At 45.7% G+C, this 21,852-nt stretch overlaps 1 protein-coding gene across 9 annotated transcripts in view; it reads left to right on the top strand.

Annotated features, from left to right (window-relative positions):
* The window catches only part of LOC149348807 (ATP-binding cassette sub-family C member 2-like), a 103,172-nt gene that overhangs the window by 43,958 nt on the left and 37,362 nt on the right, over window positions 1-21,852 (top strand). For 6 of the 9 annotated variants that reach the window (XM_089588357.1, XM_089588354.1, XM_089588356.1 and 3 more), the window contains 5 exons: window positions 161-262; window positions 14,246-14,386; window positions 16,900-17,034; window positions 18,382-18,449; window positions 20,907-21,023. In XM_089588357.1, the coding sequence (XP_089444483.1) occupies window positions 161-262; window positions 14,246-14,386; window positions 16,900-17,034; window positions 18,382-18,449; window positions 20,907-21,023 (563 nt within the window). Of the gene's footprint in view, window positions 1-160; window positions 263-14,245; window positions 14,387-16,899; window positions 17,035-18,381; window positions 18,450-20,906; window positions 21,024-21,852 lie in introns of those variants that run through there. The other 3 variants (XM_089588351.1, XM_089588353.1, XM_089588358.1) reach the window with 3 other exon arrangements.

Here is a 21,852-nt window from a genome sequence, read left to right as displayed (position 1 = left end):
GCTATCCCCTGCATTGCCAGTCCCGCATACACAGCGTTATATGTGCACATCCGAGATATAAGCAGGCGTTTATTGTAACACTTAATGCCGGCTTGCTTTCTTATTGTATAATGCCGGTCAATACTTGTGAGCAACTGCATTTTTTTGCATTCTCTTACAGCTCTGCAGTGTAGCCACTGTCGTCGTCCTCTCCTTATTAAGTGTGGTGGCGTTTAATGGCACCATGAGAGCAGCAATGGATGCTGCTGCCTGTGTGGCAGTTGTGAGTAAAATGTTTTGGTTATCTCATTATTCGCTCGCTTCTGCTGCCCGTCTAATCGCTTCCTTTAAATCTTAAAATGAACGTTACGCGTGACAATTCTTGAAACGCTCTCGGTTTCGATTAAGTTCCTATAGGTCGCGCACCGCTGCAAATCATTTGTTTTACTGGACGTTACACATAAGGAAACAGGATTTTTGACGGAGACAAAGTGAATAACGCGGAAAATTGGGCGTGTTGGTACATGACCTGAATAAATAAATAGCAGCGCAAAGAGACAAGGACAAGAAGAGACAACATCAGCGCCGTCCTTGTTGTCTCTTCTTGTCCTTGTCTCTTTGCGCTGCTATTTATTTATACAAAGTGAATCATTTCGAACAGAACAGTTCTTTTTATGCAGCGTATGGTCACAGTCCACCAGTGTTTTGAAGGTCTATGGTACGGTCAATGGGAGGCACTCCGCACACTGAGCTTGTAGCGTTCCTGCTCTGCCAGGAAAAATATATATCTCTTTCCTCAGAATGGTTTCTAAATGCCGTTTTATTGACATTTCGTCGTTTTTTCTCTTAATTTTAGGCAGGATCGAAACTGACCGTTGGAGTTAGTGTAGTTTCTCCTCGGAAATATACGCCAAGTTTCCTAAATGTTCCATGAAAAACGATACCGGAGCCATAATACCCAGAAATACCAAGCACTAACACGTCTTTCCCCCACAACTCAAATGCTTCTATTGCCACAGGCAGTCAATATTGCAAGATCGCAGAAGACTGCAAGTGAAATGACATGCAGAACCAATGCTCCAACTAAATCAAAATAGTTGTCACTAGTTTAAATAAGTACACCTACTGCTTTAATCTACAAGTGCCTTTATACCATGTGTTTCGAATTTTCTTGCCTCGCGAATTGGCTGTTTTCGTTTGAATGAAGTCGTTACTGATCATATTGTATAAAAAAATTAAAACCCAATGCCCTACATAACCAAGAAGAGGGATTTCGTTGCTGTTTCATGGCACTGACTGCAAATGACTCTGCGGAATTAATTTTTGTCTGCCTAGCAAGCTGGGGCTCTCACTACGGGAATCTGGCGCAAGCCGTGCAAGATAAAGAGCTGTGTTTATTTTTTTTTCTTTTTTAAAGGTCTGCAGCTGTTTGTTGACCGTCTGTTACTAATTTTCTGACTCCACGTAATCTAGGGACAGTGTACTTGAAGGTTCACGGGTAGCAAGGAGAGCGAATGAAACACTTCGAGTAATAAGGAACCAGCACAAATAAGCAGATATAGAAATAAACTTGCCATATATATATATATATATATAATATATATATAAATTGCGAAGAAATACTTTTTCGACTTTCATTATAAGTTAAGTAACAGGAGGAACATCACTTCATATCGAAACTTTTATTACGTCGTCATTTCGGCCAGAAGCTGACCTTCATCAAGACTTAGGAAGGCCAGCTTCTGGCCGAAACGTCTACATAATAAATGTTTCGACACTAAGTGATGTTCAGCCGCCGCGGTGGCTCAGTGGCTATGGTGCTCGGCTGCTGACCCGAAAGACGCGGGTTCGATCCCGGCCGCGGCGGCTGGAATTTCTTTGGAGGAGAAATTCTAGAGGCCCGTGTACTGTGCGATGTCAGTGCACGTTAAAGAACCCCAGGTGGTCGAAATTTCCGGAGCCCTCCACTACGGCGTCTCTCATAGCCTCAGTCGCTTTGGGACGTTAAACCCCATAAACTAAACTAAACTAAGTGATGTTCATCCTTTTACTTAACTTTATATACCGTATTGTGCGTTTTTATTGTAAAGACTTTCAAAAATTTTCCCGCCTCAACCGCTCGATCGTTTGCGGTGAAACTGCGCACAGAGCTTGCACAATACGGTAACTTTCGTATCGTAGCAAGTTTTACAACGGTACTTACTTAGTTGAGCCGTGCATGATGCGAAATCGTAGTTGTCTGCGTAGAGATCGTCGAACCAAAACCCGCAGACGCCGTTTTTTCGCCGAAGGGCGGCAGTGGTGCCATCTGTTTTCAGCAGTGATCCCACCGGCGGCAGTGGTTGTTTTTTCTTCTGCTTTTCTTATCAATTCGCTTTAAGCGGTAACATATTCAGTATTATTCTAAATTGATCAACACCAAGAAAAAAAAAGAAATCCCCTGTGTACGTTGGTTTCTGTGGCTGTTGGCTTCTTTCTCATATTTATAACGAGCCCCTCATTTCCCTCCCCTTGTTTGCTTAATATATATATATATATATATATATATATATATATATATATATATATATATATATATATATATATATATATATATATATATATATATATATATATAGCAAACAAGACAGGGGAATGAGGGGCTCGTTATAAATATGAGAGAAGCCAAAAGGCACAGAAACCAAGGGACACTGAGGATTTTTTAATTAATTTTTTTTTTATTTTGTGGTGTTCATCAATTTAGAATATCACTAAATATGTTATCGCTTAAAGCTAATTGATTAGAAAAGCAGAAGAAAAACAACCACATGCCGCCGGTTGGAACCGAACCCACGACCTCCGAATGATGCGTCCGGTGCTCTACCTATGAGCAACGGCGACGGCTGTCAAATCTTCTCCGTTTGGAAGTATTTATGATTACAAGGAACCTAACCTTGAGAGTGTTCATCAGCGCCACCCACGTTCGTAAGCGGCGGACGTAGTACGTCCTGAGTTACCGCTGGTGTCACGTGGAGCGTCATTGAACGACGTGGGTGGAAGCTATGTGAGAACCCTCTTATGCTTCCTATGGCGTCAAGGCTGCCAGAACCGAGGCCTTCGCTAAGCAATTAAGCAAACAAGGGAAGGGGAATGAGGGGCTCGTTATAAATATGAGAGAAGCCAACAGCCACAGAAACCAAGGGACACAGGGGACTTTTTAATTAATTTATTTATTGTGTGGTGTTCATCAATTTAGAATATTACTGAATATGTTATCGCTTAAAGCTAATTCGGAGGTCGTGGGTTCGATTCCCACCTGCGGCATGTGGTTGTTTTTTCTTCTCCTTTTGTAATCAATTAGCTTTAAGCGATAACATATTCAGTAATACATGGTCTGTTCTGAAAGTAGTAGGACTGATTTTTTTTTCTAAATTTTATTCATGATAATAGTACAAATGATTAGTATTTTTCAAAAGAGCACCCTTCCGCATCTGCACGCTGCTGCCAATGAGTTTTACAGTTTTTGTACGCCTCCAGGAACGCCTGGACCGGAATGCTGTTTAGCTCCCTCGTCACGGCCTGTTCAACCGCCTCTACCGATCCGTGATGCTTCTCCTTGAGCGTCGACTTTATTCTCGGGAATAGAAAAAAGTCTGGCGGGGTCAAGTCGGGGCTCTAGGGGGGGGGGGGGGGGGGTAGCGTTGCCACCTTGTGCTAGGCAAGATACTCCATTACGAGGAACCCTGTGTGGCTCGGCGCGTTGTCTTGGTGTAGCCGCCATTTGTTGGCGATGGCTGGGCGGACACGAACAATGCGTTTTCGCAGTCTTCTACGGACTTACACGTAAAAAACTGCATTAACTGTTTGTCTGGGTGGTACGAACTCTTTGCGGATGACTCCATGTCGATCAAAAAAGCAAATAAGCACGGACTTTTCCTTCGATTTGCTCTATCGCGCTTTCTTGGGGCGTGGGGAAGAGGGGGTGTGCCATTCTGACCTCTGCCGCTTGCTCTCCGTGTCGTATTCAAACAACCACGTCGCGTAACAGGTCACCACGTTATCCAAAAAAATCGAGGTCCTCATTCACGTGATGAAGAAGATCCTGGCAGATCGCTTTCCGGCTGGCCTTTTGCTCCTCTGACAATACTCGCGGCACCAACTTCGCGCACACTTTCTTGATGGCTAAGTTTTCTGTCACGATCTCAAAAACTTGGATTTTAGGAATGCTAAAGTCCTTAGCAATCATTCTGATACTCATCCTGCGATCACTGTTTAGTAAATTTTTGATCACGAAACATTTTCGTTGGTCTTGCTGGTCGATGAGCGTCCGGAGCGGTAGTCGTCTTCCACTCTTTCCCTACCTTCTTAGAACACCTTGAGCCACCCAAAAACACCTGATGTACCCATGGCAGCATCCCCGTAGGCCTCCTTAATCATGTCATGACTCTCTTTGCCCGTTTTACCAAGCTTTACACAAAATTTGATCGCGTATCGCTGATCCAGTAAACACTCCATGATTCTGCGTGACGAGGCGTTTGGACAGGGGTCCACAATACAAGCGACCTGCTCTTTTCAACGGCCGAGAGCAGACTGCCGATTTTCGCCAGCGTTCCCAATATCCCCTTTCACCGATCCTGCGCGCGTAGACAACCTTTCGTCCGACCGTTCGGCCAGGAAAAAATCAGTCCTACTACTCTCAGAACAGACCCTGTATTATAAATTGACCAACACCACAAAATAAACAAATAAATTAAAAGTCCCCTGCGCCTCTTGGTTTCTGTGGCTGTTGGCTTCTCTCATATTTATAACGAGCCCCTCATTTACCTTTCCTTGTTTGCTTAATTGCTTAACGAGGGCCTCGTTTCAGAGAGCCTTGACGCCTTAGGAAGCATAAGAGGGTTCTCACACAACTTCCACCCTCACCGTTCGATGACGTTCCACGTCACACCAACGGTAACTCAGGACGTACTACGTCCGCCGCTTACGAACGTGGGTGGCGCTGATTAACACTCTCAAGGTTAGGCTACTTGTAAACATGAATACCCCCGAAAGCAGAAGATTTGACAGCCGTCGCCGTAGCTCAGAGGTAGAGCACCCGACGCATAATTCAGAGGTCGTGGGTTCGGTTCCCACCGGCGGCATGTGGTTGTTTTTCTTCTACTTTTCTGATAAATTTGCTTTAAGCGATAACATATTCTGTAATATTCTAGATTGATCAACACCACAAAATAAATAAATTAAAAAATCCCCTGTGTCCCTTGGTTTCTGTACCTGGTGGCTTCTCTCATATATATGTATATATATATATATATATATATATATATATATATATATATATATATATATATATATATATATATATATATATATATATATATATAAAACGGGTGTCCCAGAAATGACTGATGGATTTTGAAAATGAATTAAAAAAAGACGGAATGAGATAGAATTGTATTATTTGCGGCCTTACGCTTAGGAAATCAGGGAATTTTATCTCTTCAAAATTCCAATTTAGTTTACATTTCCACCAACAAGTGGCGCTGCCGGCGATCTGGAGACGGTATAGGTAAAACGAAGCATATTTGAGCTCGTCATTCCGTAGTTCGCCGTCAAGCGGATAGCTCGTACTATTGAGATTGCGATTCCGCTGTACCAAAATGGTTTATTCCGTTGAACAGCGGGTGTTTATTGTGTTAAAGTTCCACCGCCTGGAACACAGTTTTGTTGAAAGCAGACGCATTTTCCAAAGAAAATACCCGCCACCTGTTGGTGGAAATGTAAACTAAGTTTGAATTTTGAAGGGATAAAATTCCCTGATTTCCGAAGCGTAAGGGCGCAAAGAATACAATTTTATCCCATTCCGTCTTTTTTTTATTGATTTCCAAAATCCATCAGTCATTTTTGGGACACCCGGTAAATTGTAGACCGTCCAGGGGCTCTTTTTCAATGGTAGGAGCTTGCTACTTGAGTTCTTTCCTGCGCATAAAGAAAGCTCACTCGAACCTGGAAAACAAAACTGCATCAATTTGAATAGCGTTGAAACTGCGTACAGTTTGTGTTGCTGTGTTCAAGCAACCATTTTCCAGGGAGACTGAAATTCTGCCCACTTTAGCTCACGAGAATGGTGCATTGAAAAGCGAGCGATAAACAGCTGCAGAGCGACTGCGCAGCTGGCACAAACCGACTACGCAGCGCTTTGAGCCAGACGTTTTCTTTCCGTTTCTACATAGCGCTGTCCTTTTCTCGTCGTCGGCGCATATTTAAATTGAGGCATGCTTAGTTCACATCGAATATGGCAGAGGTATTTCCTGACTGGTATTGAGTTGAAAATCGCAGCTGGCGGTGTTCTGCACTGTAAAGTGCAACAGGAATTTATGTGCTCCGAATTCTCATTTCATTACATATATTGAATATCCTGCGTCTGTTGAAAAAAGCACACCGGTCTGAAGCGACTTCTATTCATGCCTACTTCTCTGTCTCTTAAAGCCTTTGTAGCGTGGGTTGATTAGCGAATTCAGAACGTCACAGCCGTGCGTGCAGGGCTTTAAGGAGCACGGCGCGCCGTTCGAATCTTTAAGCTACTCAGTACTTTCTCAAGTGTGTCATGAAAAACAGAAAGGTTTTTAAAAACATTAACGCGGTAATGAACACGATGGGTGTTACTCCCAATTGCATGGTTATCGCTGGGCGTGTGGCTTTGCTAGAACTCAGGAGTGCAAACTGCTGGGCTAGTTGGTTCATATTGCAAATAAAGGGAACCAGCGAAAAAAGACGCAACACAAGAACAAAGAAGGCACACACCACAACGCTGGACTTACAACTGAATTATTGCGATGAAGAATTGCTCAATTTTAAAAAGAATTTCCTGCCTGCGCACACACCCTACAGACAATACACTTCGCGCATCACATGGTGACATGGCTACTATAATGATAAAAACTTGCACTCTATTTTGGTGATAATCACGGACGGCTCACTGACGCATTTCTGCTTATTCTTTCTGATCAGGAAAGCCTCCAATAGCTCACGCTCACGTTTAGATTTCCCCCGCCCGATAATGCTGGTAGTGTGAAAACTAGGAGAACATTTGCAGTCCTTTACATGCAAGGCTAGATTGCTGCCTGTGCCAGTGCCCAAAGTTGTGCGATGTTGCCTCAGGCGCTCATTCAAGCATGCTCCGGTTTGGCCTATGTAGATTTTCCCGCATGACAATGGGATTGAATACACCACGCCCACTGCGCATGTGGTGAACATAGTCTGGTGTTTGGTCTTGCAAACACCAGTTCTGCGCAGGTCTGCAGAGGTTTGTGCGCACAAACCGGACAGTTTGCATGGGGCAGAAAATGCCATAGTGACACCAAACTTCTGAGCCACTTTTTTCAGACCATGTGAAGTCTTGTGGAAGTAAGGCATGACTTCCAACTTTCTTGTTTTCACTTCTACTGGCCTGGCAGCCTTTGAAGATGACTTCAATTTTTTCCCCAAGGATTCCGCCACCGCCGGCAAAACCGAGGGAGGAAACCCAGAACACTGTAGCCGTTCAACCTGCTCTGCCAGAATTTGCTGCATCACATGAGGGCAACTCTTCTTTAAGGCATTCAAAAAACACAAGTTTGCAATGCCGCGCTTCACTAACTTAGAATGGGCCGAATCATACGGCAACAGTGCCTTCTTAGACCTGGGCGCATATTTCCAGCACACGTGTTGATTGGGTAAAAAAGTCAATTCTAAATCCAGGAACCTACATCTAAATCCTAAATCCAATTCTAAATCCAGGAGCCTTACGTGGTTTTACTTCTGCCTTCTTGAAGTTCTTCTCTATAGCTTCGACCGCTTTCGTCTTAAAAAGGGAAGAGGGAAGCACCACGAACCCACCTTCCTTGTCAGCTTGAAGGAGACTGAGGCCTTCTTGTTGGAAGTGGGTCACCAAAGGGCGCAGATCCCTGCTTGGTTGACGTCGGCCCGTCCAGGTTCTCATGAGACAGTCAACTCCCAGAGTGGCTGACAAGGCCCCTTTTGAGGAGAAAGCTCGTTGCGTCTCAGAGGGAGTTGACTGTCTCATGAGAACCTGGACGGGCCGACGTCAACCAAGCAGGAATCTGCGCCCTTTGGTGACCCACTTCCAACAAGAAGGCCTCAGTCTCCTTCAAGCTGACAAGGAAAGTGGGTTCGTGGTGCTTCCCTCTTCCCTTTTTAAGACGAAAGCGGCCGAAGCTATAGAGAAGAACTTCAAGAAGGCAGAATTAAAACCACGTAAGGCCAAGGCGATGGCCTTAAGGCTTCTCAACAGGTTGAATTTGGGCAGCATTGAGAATCAAGTTCGTAAATGCCAACAAGACGCCCTGCGTATGTTCTTCACAGCAAAGACACATAAGCCTGATAACCCTTTAAGGGCGATCGTCACGGAAGAAGGTTCGTGGCAAAAAGTGGTTTCAAACTACCTACAGCATTCCTTCGAGGGCCTGGTGCCTGCGGATCCTTTTGTTGTGCAGGGTTCAATGAGCCTGGTGGAGTGCCTCAATCGCGTTTTCCCCGGCGCTAATGCAGCCTTCTCGGTGGACATTGTGGACTTGTTTTATTCTGTGCCCCATGACGAACTTTTTATTGCTGTGCGCGAATTAATTGAAAGATCTGGGACAATTTCCTTCCAGAATAAGTGTGGCATCACTTTAGAATCCTTCCTCGAACTTTTAAAAGTGTACTTGAATTCTACGATTGCACAGCATGAAGATGATTATGTTGTGCAAAAACATTGGAATCTGTATTGGCTCCTGTGTTGCGCCTGTGCTGTGCAACATTTTTTTTAGCAAAATTTGACTCGATGCTACAGGGCTCTCTGAACGACACACGTGTTGTAAGGGTTTTTAGATATGTTGACGATTTTTTAGTAATTTTGAACTTACCCGAAACTGACCAGCTTACCCTTGTGGCAGACCAGATTTGAAATATTTTTAGCACATGTTCTAAGAACTTGGTTTTTACGCATGAGATTCCTTCTGACAAGACCATTAGGTTCCTGGATTTAGAATTGACTTTTTTACCCAATCAACATGTGTGCTGGAAATATGGGCCCAGGTCTAAGAAGGCACTGTTGCCGTATGATTCGGCTCATTCTAAGTTTGTGAAGCGCGGCATTGCAAACTTGTGTTTTTTGAATGCCTTAAAGAAGAGTTGCCCTCACGTGATGCAGCAAAGTCTGGCGGAGCTGGTTGAACGGCTACAGTGTTCTGGGTTTCCTCCCTCGCTTTTGCTGGCGGTGGCGGAATCCTTGGGGAAAAAATTGAAGTCATCTTCAAAGGCTGCCAGGACAGTAGAAGTGAAAACAAGAAAGTTGGAAGTCATGCCTTACTTCCACAAGACTTCACATGGTCTGAAAAAAGTGGCTCAGAAGTTTGATGTCACTATGGCATTTTCTGCCCCTTGCAAACTGTCCGGTTTGTGCGCCAAAACCTCTGCAGACCTGCGCAGAACTGGTGGTTGCAAGACCAAACACCAGACTATGTTCACCACATGCGCAGTGGGCGTGGTGTATTCAATCCCATTGTCATGCGGGAAAATCTACATAGGCCAAACCGGAGCATGCTTGAATGAGCGCCTGAGGCAACATCGCACAACTTTGGGCACTGGCACAGGCAGCAATCTAGCCTTGCATGTAAAGGACTGCAAGTGTACTCCTAGTTTTCACACTACCAGCATTATCGGGCGGGGGAAATCTAAACGTGAGCGTGAGCTATTGGAGGCTTTCCTGATCAGAAAGAATAAGCAGAAATGCGTCAGTGAGCCGTCCTTGATTATCACCGAAAAAGAGTGCAAATTTTAATCATTATAGTAGCCATGTCACCATGTGGTGCGCGAAGCGTATTGTCTGTAGAGTGTGTGCGCACGCAGGAAATTCTTTTAAATTGAGCAATTCTTCATCGCAATAAATCAGTTGTAAGTCCAGCGTTGTGGTGTGTGCCTTCTTTGTTCTTGTGTTGCGTCTTATTTCGCTGGTTCCCTTTATTTACTAGAACTGTCTGCCCCTGGGCTTCCTTCACCACTTCTCCGCTTCTCGAAATAAACCTGACAGGTCGACCTAAAGACGAACGCCAACTAATAATTCTTGGGAGAGTTGAGTCCGAGGAGGATGTCTGTACAGATCAAGCTAAACTTTGTTCTGTCTGTGCGTTTCCAAAACCTACCTGCACCAATGACCGTCCATGCACCTGTTTTTGGCGGTTGATTTACAACTTGGCTTCTATTTCTCTGCCTTTGACGCAACTTCTACACGTCAATTATCCTTTTTTTAATTGATTCCCAGCATGCGATGACGCATCTATCACCTTGCGTCGCCTCCTCACGGCGCCGCTTACAATGCGCCAATTTGACTCGACTCGCCATTGACTTCAACACCGTGCTCGCGCTGCGCGAACCTTGCTTTGATGAATTCATCACTGCCTGCATGTTCAAGCGGCACGCTTCGAAGATCTAATCGGGTTTCTGTTTGATTCGAAAGAGTGTTAAATGACCATCCGGGCCTTCACCAAATTCCGCGCCTATCTCTATGGCCGCTCGTTCGACGTTGTGACCCACCACCGTAACAACTTTGTTGGCTCTCCTCGCTAAAAGGTCCCTTTGCCGGCATCACTAGGGGGTCTCTTCGCATAAAAGAATATGAAATTCGCGTCGACTATCGCTCTGGTCACAAACGCTAAGACGCCGATGTTCTGTCTCGCTTCAGCTTCCTGCTGAGAACCTCAAGTTTTCCGTTGATGATGCCGGTAGGCATCATCTAGGGGGGTAGCCCTAGGTATAGGTGTAGGCGGGTAGCCCTCTAGCTACCCTCTTTCTGTTGGTCATTAAAACTTCTCCTATCCTATCCTGTCCTATCCTATCCTATCCTATCCTATCCTATCCCATCCCATCCCATCCCATCCCATCCTGTCCTGTCCTGTCCTGTCCTATCCTATCCTCTCCTATCCTATCCTATCCTATCGTATCCTATCCTATCCTGTCCTCTCCTGTCCTATCCTATCCTATCCTATCCTATCCTGTCCTGTCCTGTCCTGTCCTGTCCTGTCCTGTCCTGTCCTATCCTATCCTATCCTATCCTATCCTATCCTGTCCTGTCCTGTCCTATCCAACGCCATTCCTGGTTAGCAACATGCCTTCAGCGCAGCGTAAGGAGCCTTGGATTACCTCGCTGCTCGAGTCGGTTGCCCTACGGGTGTCGCTTCATCCTGCGCCTTCCCATTTTACCGATCGCGATAACCTCATCTGTCGTCGCGTCCGACTCTTGGATGGCCGGAGGCGGTTGTTTGTTATTCCTCGACATCTGCAGTCGCATGTGTGCAGATATTCCCGAGGCGACCCACAATGTTGGCTCGCGGGAGTGTTCAAGAAGTACGGAAGAATCCGGCTGCGGTACTACTGGCGCGACATGTGCAGCATTTTCCAAAATTACAGTGAGGGACAAAAGTGCGTGGACCATGTGTTCCTCAAACGAAGCCGATAGCTCCACTGTTATCCCGCGGCTGGGGACCACAATTATGGAGATGAAAGAACAAAAATTTTAATTTCACTACCACAAGTGCGGTCTCCTGTCGCCAGTTAATAGCAGAGCTATCGGCTTCGTTCAAGCAACACGTGGTCCACGGACCTTTGTCCCCAACTGTACGTTCGCTTGTGCCTAGATTGCCAATGTCAATGTGGGAAGACGGTGTTAAATACGAGGTAGCATGGTCGTGTGCCGGAGAGGGAATGAGGGACGTCTGAGACGAGGCTGCTGGAAAAAGACAATGAGAGAGGACTTTATACAAAATTTACATATTTACAAGTGAGCTGCATGAACGCTGCATGACGACAGCTCATCAGGAGACTATTCGATGACAAAGAGCCCCCCGGCCGTGCCGCTGCCGAGGTTTTAAAGAGTTCCCTTCCCTAGGGTCCCTAGATGGGGGCCGGGCCTTCAGGGGAAGGAAGTTCTCTCTTGCACCAATCACAACACACACACACTCTCACTCCCGAGGGATCACACCGCCGTCACGCGCTGGGAGAGGGGGGAACAATGCCATCACCGTAGCGCAGACGCCGGAATGTCCATGACCGGCGTTCCCGCGCATTACGAACGCGCGTTCACACTCGGTGTAGGGGAAACGCTCGCTCAACCGGGCGGACGGACGCGGCTTCCGTGGCAATCCAGGCGCTCACCCAACGCGCGTCTCGGGGTTTGTCGTCGTTTCGCTGCTGCCATGTCGTTGTCCTCCCCCACGACGAAGGCGAGACGTAACAACGGTCTTCGATCCTTCTGCTGTAAAGTTGCAGCCCCTTCCTTGCCCTCTTCAACCCTTCCACCTAGTCGGCATTGATCTCTGGGTCCACTTCCTTACACTGCTGCCGGGAGCCGCTAGACCATAGTCGCTAATCATCACCTGACCAGGCACGCCACAACCGCAGCGGTTCCGGCTGTTTCTGCGCAAGTCACGGCATCCGCCATTTTACAGCGTTCCAAGCTAGCATCTCGTGGACGGCTCAGTGACTAATGACGCGTGTTCTTGTGGAACGTCGTCAAACCGATGGTCCGGAGCCCTTCACTCCGGCGTCCCTCGTAGCTTGAGTCACTTCGGGACGTTAAACCAACATAAACCATTTTATCTTAAGCGGGACAAACGATCCTGTGCAGCAATTCGCTAAACGTACTAGTTTCTACAGCATCATATTTGCAATGACGTGGTGGTGGTGCACAAGGTTTGTTTAGATTACTGTAAAGAGCTGCTCAATAACTCCAACCTACTCCCTAGCTATACTTCGTTTCTTGCGGGAGAGGTCCTTACAGAGCGTGAAATATATCCCCAAGGTACTTACATCCAAAAGCTTGTATTACTACGAGTACGTGAACTGTTTATCGGAATTGCGCACATTTCGCCCACAGAATGCCTGCTATAGCCTCTCTATCTTCTATATCGCGACCCTAAAAAAACATTTCATATGAGCCGCTCGTATGGAATTATGGAAATATGGAGTCCTGAGGATATAAAGAAATATAAGGAAGTCCATAGCTTGTCGGTACGTTGTCCATAAGCATTCTACACAACTTCTATATGATTTCCATACACCGTATTTGGCATCATATGGCGTCCGTAAGTTCCCATATGTGTTTCCATACAGACTCCATATGCTCCATCCTGACTCTATAAAATTTCTTATGGAAACGTATGGAATTACGGAACTTGTAATATGAAACTTTCCGTAGGGGAGGAGAACCTTCTGTGGGGCTTGGATTTTATAGATTCCAGTGTCTCCGAATGAAAGCAAAACAAAAAAAATGGAAGGGTGGTTATCACTGTGTAACGTGAGATTCAGTGACAGCTGTTTATGGCATTGACATATTGCGATACGTTGAGTTACCGATATGAGAGCGACTTCATATCTGTATAGTTCTAAGGCACTCTTTTCAGTTTTCCCCACATGCTCGCTTTTCGATTAGTTGTCCTCCCCTGTCCGCCGCTGTAGGCGCGTGGTGCCACCGATGACCCTCTCTTCGTGCGGCGCTTTTCGCATTAGCTGCAGCAGACTGACCGTGCTCTATTCCGCCGTTCTTGCCATACACTCCCTCTTCTTTACGCGGTAACCACCCTCCGTTTGGTTTTTGTAAGCAACGCTTGGTTAGCCATTCATATGCTCTCTCCATACTTTCCTCCTTCCACTGTAACTACCCTCTCGTTAAGCTGTCCCATGCTCCCTCCATGCCCTCCTAGTTCTTTGATAATCATCCCCCGGTTGGGGATTCCTCCCGTCTCACCACACCCACACAATTTTGGGACCACCCGTTTGACGGAGAATGTTCGAAGTGGTGTCGAATGACTTGGCATGTTTATGAGGATAAAATTACTTATGTGGGATTCGCATCGACGACCTTTCCGCCCCCAAACCCTGCATTTCGGGGACCTTCAGGCAGCAATTACGGCCGAACCGTTAGTCTCAGGCGGCTCCGGAGGGTGTCAAACGATTCTTCGTGTCATGATGCACATGTTTATAAAATTTATTAACTGATATAACGAGCAAATATACTAGATATAGCGAAGGTGGCTTTAAATCGCAATAGTAACGCAAAATTTATGCGCTAGATGGTGCTGTTTGTTTCTGCAGAACGGATGTTTCGATTTGGTCTTCTTCACGTTTGCTGAGCACACCGATGTAGACTTAAAGCTCCCGTAGCTAACGCTCTTCGATCGAACACAGAGGCAGTGTTGGCGGCTAATTTTTTAAAAGTCATTCTAAAGGGCTTCGCTTCTTGTTTATTCGGCAGGTGTGGCTTATCTGCAGCGCGGTCTGCCAGCGCTGGAGAGGTCTGTGCGCATCCAGCTTCCTGTGTGTGTTGCACGGCCTGTACTTCGTTGCCGCTTTGAGTGACCTGATGACGTTTAGGAAGGAGCACCTGTACGGTCAGGTGGGTGACCTTATTGCTCTTTCCTTTCTCTAACTTCTTCATGGAACGCACATGAAAGGTGACAGCACCCGGACAGAAACAGGAATGGGAAGGTGGAAACGACCGCGACCGGAAATAGAGGCTTATAGTTTTTCGCTCGGGCTCTAGTGAACCTGCTGCTCTATATTTGAGCCCTTGCGTTGATCTTTTTTTTCCCACTTTGCAGCGCTGTTGTTTGATTTCGCAGCTTGTTAGCATATGTTAGCATACCTATATACTTCTCCGCGGCACGTGGCCAGCGAGTATCGCCTTATATGCTGGCGGAGAGGTCTTGGGTCCCAGCGACCTCTTCAGGGAGGCGATTGTAAGCCTATAAGCATACGCACCCGGTTATGTTATTTAGTTGTATTGATTTTAATGGCCCAAAAGCAACTGAGGCTGTGGTGCGTCAACACAAGGTTAGAGTTTTTGTTAAAGGCGAAGTTTTTTATACTTAGAGTATCTTTAAAACGCTGGCTTCCTTGAGAAACTTAAAAATACGTGAGAAATCAACCAGCGCTCGATCACCTAAAAGCAACATGGGGTGTAACGGGATGCATTCATTGTGAGATGTGGTGAAATATTTCTGTCTTAGCTCGCGGGTTCGATCCCGGCCGCGGCGGCCGAATTTCGATGGAGGCGCAGTTCTAGAGGCCCGTGTACTGTGCGATGTCAGTGCACGTTAATGAACCCCAGGTGGTCGAAATTTCCGTAGCCCTTCACTACGGTGTCCCTCATGGCCTGAGTCGCTTGGGTACGTTAAATACCAATAAACCTAACCAATTTTCTAGTTGTATACAAGAAATTAAAATGTGGGTCACTGTGAGTTCAGCCGCACCCGGATGTGATGAACCACGTTTCCCGAGGCGAGTAGCGATAGGTGTAATCTTTGTGGGGCAAGAGGGACCTCGACCACACAATATGGGAAAGCCCGTACTCTCGTGGAGGGGGATGGCGGCACATAATAGGGACAGTATAGAAACCTGGGAGACCTTGCTGTGCAGCTCGGACCCTGACCTCCAGCTCCTGCATAACTCTAGAGAATGAAAAGGGCGAAAAATGGGAGAGCGGCAAACTTCGACTTACTCCTAGATTTCATCCTTTGGCGTATCATCGCAGTATAGTAACACTACATTCAGTAACCTGCCCAAACTTTGGGCGAGAAAACAAGCTTAAGCTTGTCTTGGGCTTGTCTGGGATTAAATGTTGTAGAGTTTTAACATAGTTAAACCGAGTGGACAGGTACAGCGCTCGTCTTTGTGTCCTCTTCCTTTGTCCGTCGTTTTGTTTCGCGCTGTTCCCTCCCACGATGCGCGAAAGCATGTGTTTAGCCTGGCTGGATCATGGTTTTGCTTTGGTGGGACGTCGGCACGTCTGGCGTCGATGTCAGTTCGATAGCACTATTAGTTAATGAAGACGACGATGTACAATGCGCGCCGCGAGAGTAATTATTAGTTCGATAGTAGTATTAGTTAGAGAAAACAGCGATGCACAATGCACAGCGCGGAGTATGCTGCAGTTTAACGCGAATTGTGATCGGCTGCGCCGTGCATCCTGCGCTTCCGAAACGAGTGGCGATGAGGACCGCAGCACTCATCGCCGTCGGCGTCGCGCGTCGAGGCACAAGGAGCAGTGCCGACGTTCGCGGTCCAGGAGGCCTGGCGGTGGTTCTCAGGCGGCATCGCCGTCTACCGACGAGGACAGGGAACTGTAGGCATAATTAGTTACAGTCATCATGGCTGCTTCCGCAGAGTTAGTATTCGCAACACTGAATGTACGTGGCCTTAGGTCTCGCCAGAGGCAGGTGCAACTCCGCCGACTCTTCTGCAGCAGGCACCTTGATGTTATCGCCGTCCAGGAGACGAAAATTGAAAGTGAGGAGGATACTGAGGTGGCCCTGCAGCCCTTTTTATCAGAATATAATGCTCTCGTAACGCATGCTGTGGGCTTGTCGGCGGGTTGCTGGTTGTTTCTGCTCAAGACACTCCCCTGTTCGGGCTTGACCTATAATGTCGATAATGAGGGCCGGTTGATATGCTGCGATATTCTTCTCTGTGGAAAGCCATGGCGACTAATGAATGTCTATGCATTTAATATTGTGCCACAGCGCATTACTCTTTTTGAATGCAGCGCCTACCTAGGTGCTCTGTAAATAGTTGTTTTTTTGTGTGTGTATACACACACATATGTATATATATATGCTTTGTATACAAAACCATGTAAACAAATACCATGAAAGAAAAAATGCGGGGATGGCATTGTGCTCTGGTGCAGTGGGCTGCGGAGCTTATCTGTTCGCGCCGCAACAGGTTCAAATCCCAGTCGTATCAATTTTTATTTTATTTATTTATGGTTTCGACAAGGTCACCCTCAAGGTCAAGCTTCACACAACCTCGGTGAGCCGACGAGGCCTCCTAGAGCAGTGCTTTAACACTAAAACTGTTTTAGAAGACTTACGCGACACAATGCAATGAACACAGCTTTTTATCTTTCAGTATTTGGCCTTCACGGACCAAAATAACCTGGCGCAAGAGACAACGTTGAATGCCTTGTTAACATTTGCTGTCTTGGGAAGCTTTTTATTCTCGTGCCTGCGAAGGAGTCCCGTAAACGGAAAGAAGTCTTTAGAGGTGAGAATAGTGAGTTTTGTATGAGTTCCACCTGACTCGCAGAGAACGAGACGGGCAAGAAAAAAAAAACTGCGTTGATATGGCCGTTCGTAACTGTGTTACTGGGGACCTGTTGGCGCTGCTGGGTAACTTCGGCAATCACTACTGGTTCCTCCGGTCAGTGTAGTTTCTTGTCAGGAAATTTGCCCTTCGTGCAGTGGCTTTTATCTTTCTCAAAACAATTATCCTTCACCTAAGGTAGCGAGCTGAACTCTGCGCAGCGCTAAGGTCGGAAACAGGAGGTATAATAATTAAGAATCAATGACGGAAGAGCCTCGGTTAGATAAATCTGTCTAACCGACAGCTTTTGTAGTGATGATATTGCGTCAAAATCTTGGCAGGCGACCGCCGTACAAGGTGTGCAATGAGGTAATATGACAAGCACCTCGGTCAGAATCTCGACCACTTTTGTGTCTTCCGCTAGAAGCGTTCCTTCCTGCGAACCTGAATCCTCGGGTGAAGCGAAGACAACCGGAGAACAACATAAATCGCTTGCTGAGGTTACTTGCGGTCATCGCCCTTCACTTATCGCTATCTCAATGGCTGTCGACAATCTTCGGTTTTGGGAGGCGTCTAAAACAAGAGGCTTCTTTTCTTCTTGTAGGAAGCTTTGCATTTAGGGTCCTACATAGATATAGTGAAGTTAAAGCAATTAATGGTGTAGCTAGCAATTCTCTCGATAACTACCTAGAAACACGAGTGATCGTCGTTATCAGCATGGTGAAGTAAAACTCTACAGTTGTAAAACCGTTAACAACTTTAGTACGTTTCTACTGCAGCGGGTCCATCCACCTTTTTCTGCTTCTATGGCTTTACAGACGACGAGCAACCAACCCAACGAGAACTCTCGCTAAACTATTGTTGTGGTTTCCAGCCAAAAATTAGATTTTCCTTCTCGACCTTTTTCTGTTTTTATGGACTGATAGTACCAATTTTTATCGCCAATGTCCTCGTAGCTTTTCTTCTTTACATTCACTGCTTGTCGCTCTCTGCATAGCCAGATAGGTTTTAAGGTTCGCGTGTATTAGTTTAACCCTTGTCTAGCTCTAGGAGGTCGAGGCCTAAAAGGTATATGTGCAATGCAGGAGATTAAAGTGCTCATAAAAGAGAATAAAGAGGTAATAGAGGTTTAAAACAGCGCACAAAAACTCCACTTAAAGAGAATAAACACAGATATAACATTGACGTCTTGCTCTGTCTTGTTTTTATCTGCTGTTATACTTTCACATCCCTCCCTTTATCACCATGTGCCAAAGGATTGAATTCAACCCTCCTCTGAAACAAAATTGCTTCATTGCTTCTGCACAGGTAGACCCAGCTCCAAACGAGGAAACATTTTCTCCCTGTGGCAAGCTTTTCGGGACGGCTGCGTACCGGTGAGTAACCTCTGCCCCCCCCCCCCCCCCCTCTCCGTGTTATTTAATAGCTCTGAAAAGAGGGAACAAACAGCGCTACATTTATGGAGGGCTCTAAAACCGTTCTTGGATGGGTTCGCGACATTGAACCCATTGCATTGGGATGTCCATGGAACGTTACGTCGGAATCAACGTCCTCCGGTGTATGTTTCACGCTATCGGACGTGTCAATGTACGGTCCGAAATATGTTCTGACGCCGTCGTAAACATGACTGGGTGTGTTACTACAGCCGTTTTTCCGGAGTAAATGCGATGAATTCTATTGAGAATACTCGCATACAGTGGCAAGCGTTACTGAAAGCTTCATTGCGTTATTTACTTCAGCCTATCAAATATCTCTGATCAATTGTATTCAGAATAGTCAACATACCGCGGAAGATGTTGCTTAAAGACTGACTTGTGTTGTTTACTGAACCATAAGAAAGAAGTGTGGTAAATTGTGTGCAGAATACTTAACATACCGCGGCAGGCGTTACTGAAAGCTTGACTTGTGTTACTCACTCCAGCATAAGAAAGAAATGTGTCAAAATTGTGTTCAGAGTTCTGTACATACCGCGGCAGGCTTTACTAAAAGCATGAATTCTTTGAAAGCTTGAAGTCCTCAACCTGAGTCAGTGTACCGGATGTGGACTATTTACCAGGAGCGTAGCGTGTAGCGGGTGAGGCGGATGTAGCAAAAAAAAAATGCTACTTCTGCAGTAATTAAGACCTGTGGTGTATACACCGGGCGCCGCCTATTCAGCGGAAAGTGCGGGAATTCCGCGTAGACCTAGGCAAGCGCCAGATGTGAGCAGGCGGCGTGGCGGTACAGTCATTCAGCAGCAAAGCCAGAACTTTGGTCTCCTGACTGTGCAGTGTCTGGCGATAGCCAGCAGCAGTAACCGTCAGTGCAATTTTTTCATCTTTTTATCGCATTCCTGTGCTCTTCTGGCATAAACTATACGTTCGTGTGACAGTTTTACAGACTTTGTAAGAATGTTCGCAAGCTAAATTCGTAAATTGTTTTTTTAGGAAAGGAAATGGCGCAGTATCTGTCTCACATATCTCGCTGGACGCCTGAACCACGCCATAATGGAAGGGAGGAAGGTGGGAGTGAAAGAAGAAAGAGAGAAAGAGGTGCCGTAGTGGAGGTCTCCGGAATGATTTCTACCACCTGAACTTAGAATACGCCAACATAGCTTGGTTCCCCCACACTAAAAACAACATTAATACGCTCGAGATGGTGCAAAGGAAAGCCGTGCGCTTTATCTTCAACTGCTATGGCCGCATGCATTCAGCCACAGTTCTTTTACGCACGGCAGGGCTTCACACGCTGACCAGCCGTGCCAAATTACACCGTTTAAAGTTTTTGTATCTAGCTTTTGTAAAAATTTTTGTAAACATGTAAAAGTTTTTGTGAACATCCCTGCCTTTCCCTCTCTCTCTCTTCTTAATAATGCATTAAAGATGTCTCCGACAGACTTTGTTCGTATAAACACTACACGAGGAACACGTCACAAGCATGCACTCACCCTTGAAGAATATTTCTGTCGCAGTAATACTTTCCAACATTCTTTTTTTCCACAAGTTGTTCGAGATTGGAATCAATTGCATCCATCAGTCACAGCCCAGCGCACCATAGACAAATTTATTACCCTCGCTGAGAGTTCTGTACTTTCATTCCTCTCATCATAACCTTCCTCGTATTCTTGTATTACAGTACTCTTCTCAGTGTATTTTTTGTAATCATGTGACATCATCACATTGATGACACGATTGCTTTATTTATTATTGCCATTTGTATTGCATGTTTTGCCTTTATTTTCTACTCTTAAAAAAATAGCATTGAACCTGTATTTGTATGTTTTGCCCTCTCCTGTAAAAATCCCAAGATGGGATTGACAGTATTCCGAAATAAATAAATAAAATAAATCTTTAACGTGCACTGACATCGCACAGCACACGGGCGCGTCTTGCGTTCCGCCTCCTTCGATACGCGGCCGCCGAGGTCGGGTTCGAACCCGGGTGCTCCGGCTCGGTAGACGAGCACCTGAACCAGTGAGCCACCGCGGCGGACTACTTAAATTAATACCGGAATGAGTTAACCGATGAAAGCCTGAAGCTGCAGTGATTTTGCTCGGTCGATATCAATCAAGCTTCGCTGTCAGCACTTTCTCATTACAATTACGCTGTATGTTTTGTCCCGTGGCGAAACGATAGCCACTGATATAGCGTCAGCCGAGTGCTATGTTCTGGTATTCTCAGAAAAGCACGCGCGAAGTCAACAACAACGTTTCTTTGAATACACTAGAAATTTCGCGGATACTCACTTCGAGAGAGTTGAGGACTGCTGTGCGTCCCGATGCACACTGCGAGCAAACCATAGTTCGCATTGAAATTCTTACTGTGTCGTTGTTCTGTATACGCCTTTCTCCTCAGGCACATCATAAACGCTGGGATTCTATCCAAGACGGTCCAGAGGGACATTCGTCCCCAATTGCTCCGTCTGAAATGCAAACGTCTCGTCAACTGTTTGTGCTCTGTTCCCTGCAAGTGGTAAGTATACTTCTAAGATATCATCTCAGATTTAGGGGATGCGATATGCAGTAGAACCTGGTAACCGTTGATTCAATGTGAACAGAGCATCCAATTACGTCCGATCGAAAATCACATAATATTTGCCCGTCTTTGAAAAGCGAACCTTTGGTATCGTATGCAATTCTTTAAATATATTCTTATGAATGCGAGGGTCATCCATCAGTATCGTGGGATTAAACTGTATAAATCTCATGTGCACAGTGACATTACATTTTTAACTTACCTTGCTAACCTACGGGAAAATACCATTCTTCATAATACAAGACACTGGTATGCACCTCGTCCACGCAGAAATTACGGACTTCAAACACTGATATATGTATGACCGTCGTTCTTGAATCGACACATCTTCACTAATCCATCCATTCTCTCCGTTTTATGTAACAGTATCAGAAATATGTTCCTACAAAACAATGAATAGTATCAACCTGTAAAATATACAAAGTATCCATGTGATGTGATTAATCTGTATCCTTTGCCTGTGTGTAACAGTACATAGACTATGCCGGTGATCTATTATATGGGTATTGTACATATCTGTTACTTCAAGTATTTTCTTGTTTTGTTTTTACTGTTATCTGCCATCGCCGTGTCGAATGGCTACGGGAGATGGGAGCTTCGTCGAGCCGTGTGTTTTTTTCCGTTTTCCTGGGCCAATGTACAACACTGAAATATATGGAACTGAACTGAATTTTAGCTGTGCTACACTCTCATTTCCGCAACACTTAGATTTATCTACCAAACTCTACACATTGTTTAAAAATACGTTTTTTGCGTTAGAAGAGCG

The sequence above is a fragment of the Amblyomma mixtum genome, chromosome 4, assembly GCF_055824585.1.
Source record: "Amblyomma mixtum isolate Tamu chromosome 4, ASM5582458v1, whole genome shotgun sequence".
NCBI classification, from domain to species: Eukaryota; Metazoa; Arthropoda; class Arachnida; order Ixodida; family Ixodidae; genus Amblyomma; species Amblyomma mixtum.
Note: the sequence above shows the minus strand (reverse complement) of the source record. Positions and strands in the feature narration are given on the sequence as shown.